The 5,846-nt window shown below is 44.6% G+C and overlaps 1 protein-coding gene across 2 annotated transcripts; it reads left to right on the forward strand.

Moving 5' to 3' along the window:
* Positions 1–439: 439 nt before the first annotated feature.
* LOC132462616 (obscurin-like) lies at positions 440–5,829 on the forward strand. Of its 2 annotated transcripts, none has more exons than XM_060058236.1 (2): positions 440–1,450; positions 2,978–5,829. In XM_060058236.1, the coding sequence occupies exons 1-2, from the start codon at positions 1,361–1,363 to the stop codon at positions 4,292–4,294; spliced, it is 1,407 nt and encodes a 468-aa protein (XP_059914219.1). In that variant the 5' UTR covers positions 440–1,360; the 3' UTR covers positions 4,295–5,829. The 2 variants fall into 2 exon arrangements, with proteins under 2 accessions (XP_059914219.1, XP_059914220.1); XM_060058237.1 differs by lacking the exon at positions 440–1,450 and adding an exon at positions 1,457–1,660 and having other exon boundaries at positions 2,978–5,824.
* The last annotated feature ends 17 nt before the right edge of the window (positions 5,830–5,846 follow it).

Raw genomic sequence — 5,846 nt, forward strand, 5'->3', positions numbered from 1 at the left:
TAAACTAGACCATAAGGAAATTGTCAATTGTGAGTTAATGCTAATTACTGCATACAACTATTAATAAAGGGTTAATGTTAACACACAACCCTTATTGTGTGTTAGCAGCATGACTTATTCTCCACACAGACTTCAGTGTATTACCTCACATCACCGTGGGATTTTGTGTGTTTGTGTATGTGTAATGTATATGTCTGCGTAATATGTTATTGAGAGAGGCACAAGGGCGCCATAGCATGAGAGTTGAAAGGAGATTGAGGGAGTAGAGAGAGATAAGATGCAGAGACTTTACTCACTTATCAACTCCGCAAAAATGTGTGAGTCTTGTTGAGAAATACTTTGTCTGAATGGTATAATGCATGCAAAGTTTATGATGGTAGTCCAACTGTATCTCAAACAAAGGTAGGCTACTAGTAGGCCTAACCAATTTAAGAAAACTTATCATACATCACGATTCAGAATGAAAATCCATTCATGCCATTGCCATGGTTCTACAAACAGCAGATTGGTATGATCGATTTTTCTACTTATTTTCTTCTATAATTTGGCGCCATCTACTGTTTTTTAGCCCCATTGTAATAATACTAAATAATAATCGGCCTACTCATATTCTAATACTACTGGGCCTAACACTAATACCTACCGATCAAACTGCAAATAACAATAGGCCTTATTAATTATAATTCCAAGATGGTCCCCATCGAAGCACCTGAATGTCTTGCTCCGAAAGTGCAGAGGTGAGAGGTGATGTGTTCCAGAGCTGTGGCAGAAGATGAAGTGAGGAGCCACAGTGAGCAGTGTTAAGCCTCTGCTAGGGTTTCTCCCGTTTAAATCCAGACTGGGACCTGCTGCTGTCAATCACACGGTGGCTCCGGGGGGGAAAGCCCGACGGAAGGAAACGCACAACGCCGGAGCACAGCACACTTTGAACAATGTTCTTATGTTTGATAGTGCGTAGGTTAATCATTTCCGACAACTGGCGAAGGAATGCGAGGCATTTGACTGGGTTGTTTGAGGCCTGCTTTGAACTGACTAAATATGTACAGGAAAATGAAGCGCGATCTGACTTGATTAAAGGATTATCTCATATGATTGTAGGATATGACTGAATTTCTCCACTTTCTACACAACAAATGACATGCATTTGAAGGCTTTGTATGCAGTGTAAGAGTTAAATAGATGAACACAGAACGATATTCATGTTAGTGAAATGTCGTTTTCTGTTGTGAAATGTAAATTAAATAGCCTAGCAGTGGATGAACTATGTTAATAACAACTTTTAAATGCAGTCTTGTGTTTCGGTGAAGTCAACCGAGCCGCTTCACATCCTAACCTGTGGGCCTGCAAGCTATCTGCAGTGATGAGTGACGGGTCTATTTTAGAAAGGAGGCTGACCCCAAACAGGACGTCGGCTGTTTGTCATCGTGAGGTACCAGGGAAGAAAGAGAAGGTACGTATACTCCACCGCCCACCGCGGGACACTGGGGGGATGTTCCACTATTCCGGATTTACAGTCAATTGAAGGATATTTCAAAGCAGAGGAAATATTTTGTTTGGGATTTCTACGTACGAAACTTGGATTATTTCTTCCGTCAAACCGCTTTTAGTCCAATGGTAGCCTACAACACCGATTTGACTATAGTGTGTCTGAAGAATTAAGGTATAAACTCAAGGAGTTATTCAATTGTTTGATATTGATGTAAAACTAAAATAAAACAAACTAGTAAATACCTTTTTATTCTATTCAAACTTTATTTTAGTAGAGAAAACTGCAAACCAACAAGTAACGTTACCGTACTGTACTGCATGGTTATGGAGTCACTTTATAGATTGTTATTTTACTTTATTTGATTTGAGGAATGCCCTGCCACGTGCATTGCATTTAGCATTTACCGCGCTACTTTATTACATGTTTCGCTTTCGATCCAGTGTGTTGAAATTTGCCTCAAACAACACCTTACAAGCTATACAGCTATATCTTGTTGGACATTTGTCCAACAAATAATAATTAGCTTCCAACAACATCACGTAACGAATCATGAATGAAGAATGAAGAATTAGCCGTCACTTTATCATATAATGCAGCCGCCATTTATTCGTGGCTTGGTGCTCGGTCTATCAGGCGGCTTATCTCGCCCCGCTTCTACAAATGGCCATGGACCGAGACGGGCTCTGACAGCTGAGGTTATTTTAGGGACGCACCCCTCACTGGAGGGAGGTGACAAAGTTGGCAAATATCGCCCTTTGAAAGGCAGTAGGCCTGTGTGTCTTCTCTGTTTGACCTTGTTAAGAAGGATGCATTTATTGTGTTTGATCAAGGTCTTTTGTTATGTTTTGTTTGTTGTTTGACCTGCGTTCTGCCTTGATGGGATTCATTTGAGGTAGAGGATACTATGGCTGTGTTTATAAATAGGGTCAGGGACCATGCAGGGTAGCGGCCGGCTGAGACATACTGTCTACTATAAAAATGGCATCTTTGTCGTTTGCATAGTGTTTTTGACAGATAGCATTGCTAGCTGTCAACCACTGTGGTTTACAAGTTTTTTCTATTGTCAGGAATAGGACACAAACAATTAAAAGTAATGAAATTCTATATAATTTATAAACATTTTTCAGTCACATTTTCATATCACAATTGGCCAACTGATTTGGTTTTTATCTATCCATGATCCATTTACCAACTACGGTTAATTTAGTTTTTTTTGTGTTGGTAGTAATTTGCCAAACATTTCCAATTCACTATCTGAAATTTTACATACATTATTATTAAATAGCGTCATGTCAAAATATTCAGAAAAACTAAGGTGAACATTAATAAATAACGATATTATTACGACAAGTATTACATTCAAGTTTGTAGACTCCTGGATAAGAACATCTCACGCACAATTGTTAGTTTATTAATAATCGAATGTTAAACTTTTAGACTATTTTGATGAATCCAATCTATTGACAGCTTTCCCCCCCTGGCACTTAGGGAGAAACAATGGATCAGGACCTGTTTGGGGGGGCCCCCAGGTTTCTCACGAGGCCCAAGGCGGTCTCGGTGTGCATGGGTAAGGATGCCACTCTCAGCTGCACCATCGTGGGGAACCCCATCCCGCTCATCACCTGGGAGAAGGGCAAACTCCGGCTGACCTCGGGGGGGCGCTTCAAGACGGTGGACGACGGCGACGTCTACCGCATCACCATCTACGACCTGGCCCTGGAGGACAGCGGCCAGTACCTGTGCCGCGCCAAGAACACTGTGGGGGAGGCCTACGCCGCTGTCACCCTCCAGGTGGCGCTGCCCTCGGAGATGGCCCTGAGGGCGCCCGTCTTCATGGTGAAACCCACCAACTCCCGCGTGGTTCTGGGGGGTAACCTGGTGTTCTACTGCCGGGTGGCGGCCCACCCGGAGCCCGCCTTCGACTGGGAGAAGGACGGCCGCTACATGGGCGTGACCAACCGCATCAAGATCGTCTCGGACAGCGACAGCAGCTCCCTGAAGATCCAGAGCGTGCGGAACCTGGACGCCGGCACCTACACCTGCAGGGTGCAGAACAGCTCGGGCCGGGCGCACGCCTCTGCCGTGCTCGCCGTGGACGCCCAGGACTCCCGCCAGCAAGGGGCGGCGGCGGATAAGAACACCTCCCTGCTCTCGCACCTGCAGAAGCGCAAGGAGGACATGAAGAAGGACATCTCCGTCTACCGCACCGAGGACGGCGTCTCCTCATCCTCCGTCTCCTCCTCCTCTTCCTCCTCCACCACCACCGCCAACAGCAGCAGCAGCATCAGCATCAAGGATGGGCTGAGCGCTCTGAGTATGGAGCAGCGCATGAGGGCCTCGGCGCTGGCCAAGCTGCCCAAGGGCGTGTTTACCCGCACCTGCACGGTCACGGAGGGGAAGCACGCCAAGCTGAGCTGCTTCGTCACGGGCCACCCCAAGCCCCACATCATCTGGAGGAAGGACGGCTCCAACATCAGCGAGGGCCGCCGGCAGGTCATCTACGAGGACCAAGCGGAGAACTTCATCTTGAAGATCCTGTACTGCAAGCAGAGCGACAACGGCCTGTACACCTGCAACGCCACCAACATGGCCGGGCAGACCTACAGTGCCGTGCTGGTGATCGTCAAGGGTGAGTTTATGATCGGAGTGGTTCCTGCCATGCCAGGCAGTGTTCGTTATGAACTGAGGATGAGTGTGGTATATTGTATTTTATGTATCATATTTCCGATGTTCATCTCCATTTGTTCAACATTATTGCCTCAATGTTGTTGTGTTATGTACACTGTGGACATAAAACAAGTCTAGATACCATCTTATTTAAATGGACATTTTAAATGGTGGCTTCTAATTATTCCACATAAATTGGGCAAGTTTGGAGGAAATAAGCCCATTGTTTTCTAGACTTGCTGACAAATGATTATCACTGATAAAATTGCTTTGATTGAGACTGCAGTATGGTGAAGATAGATTTTGGCTGCTGCGTGGTTTATAGGTTGTTTGAAATTGAGGTAGCAGCAAACTACTTTGAAGTCAACAACACATAAATGTGCGTACATTCAAATAGGCCATAGACTCTTCATTTCTTTCATCAGTGTGACTGACTGAATGAGTCAACATGTACAACATTGAATTTAGCAGCACATCAGCAAATTCAAAGGTCGTGTATGGGATCAAGGCAGTCTTGAGTTCCCGAACAAATGTCAGTCCTGTAACAAATCCGCATTGACAAAAGCTGAAGTGTCCCTTACATAAGAACATCGCCTCCCTCTTTATCACACGCAGGCTCTCTTCCCTTCCCACTTTTGACTGATCATATAGTATTGCATAGCAACTGGAGGTGCTAGAGGAAATTACCCTGAAGGACGTGGCTGTAATGTCCCTTTCAATGGTTGAAGCTTTGAGTATTTGGGTCTATAAAACTCGATAGCTTAAAGCAGGCCGTGTTCTTTCGAAGAGCAAACCGAAGTTCATTGTGAGTGTAATTGGTTCGGAGTGCCCCCTTGACATGTGTTTACCGTCACACTGCATGGCCGAACCCTGGCCGTGTCGCAGGGTGTTGTGTTTCGGGGCTATTTTCTGCTGGTGATGAGTACTTCCCGGTTGGAATGATGGCTAGTCACTCGCTTTAGCCTCCAAGCACCACCGTCATGGGAGATGTCTCTGAGTAGCTTTCCATTGGACGCAATGAATATCCACAGACACATTGACTATAAATTGATGTAGACACTATTGATTCATTCATTCGCAGTGAAGCCTTTGCACTTCAATGTGTTGTTGTTATGAAATATTGAATGGTTTAACGAGTTTCTCAAGGGACTTCACTGCTTTTCTCATTAAACCTCCGGGGTATAATACTAAATATCACTTGCTAATAGCCTATATCCACTCTGCCACATACTCCTTATAACATGCAGAACTAAAACAGATGCTCAAACACATGCAACTGAGAATCTATGTCTCCCCTTTTCTCATTATCAGTTTTCCTCTTGTAGCCCGACCAATGTATTGTTTGTCCGATTTTATCGGCCGATAAAACCGCTAAAAGCTTCTTAGAGTTAAGCCATTTGACGTCATGTTCCGTGGGAAGGTTCGTAGCTCCTCTCCATACAGTTATTTGGTTCCTTTAGCTCATGGTTTTAATGTGATGTTGCTATGGCCTGAAGCATTGCTGGAGTGTGAACAGCAACCCTGGAGGAGCTTGTCTACCCCCTAACACAATATCTATAGAATAACGGCCGATATATTATGAATATTGGACATTCCTATCCTTAATGTTTATATCGGCATTGTCCACTAAAACCGAGTATCGATCAGGCTCTACTTTTGAATGCTAATGAATTTAAGGGAGCAGGCAATG

This window comes from Gadus macrocephalus, chromosome 8 (genome assembly GCF_031168955.1).
Source record: "Gadus macrocephalus chromosome 8, ASM3116895v1".
NCBI classification, from domain to species: Eukaryota; Metazoa; Chordata; class Actinopteri; order Gadiformes; family Gadidae; genus Gadus; species Gadus macrocephalus.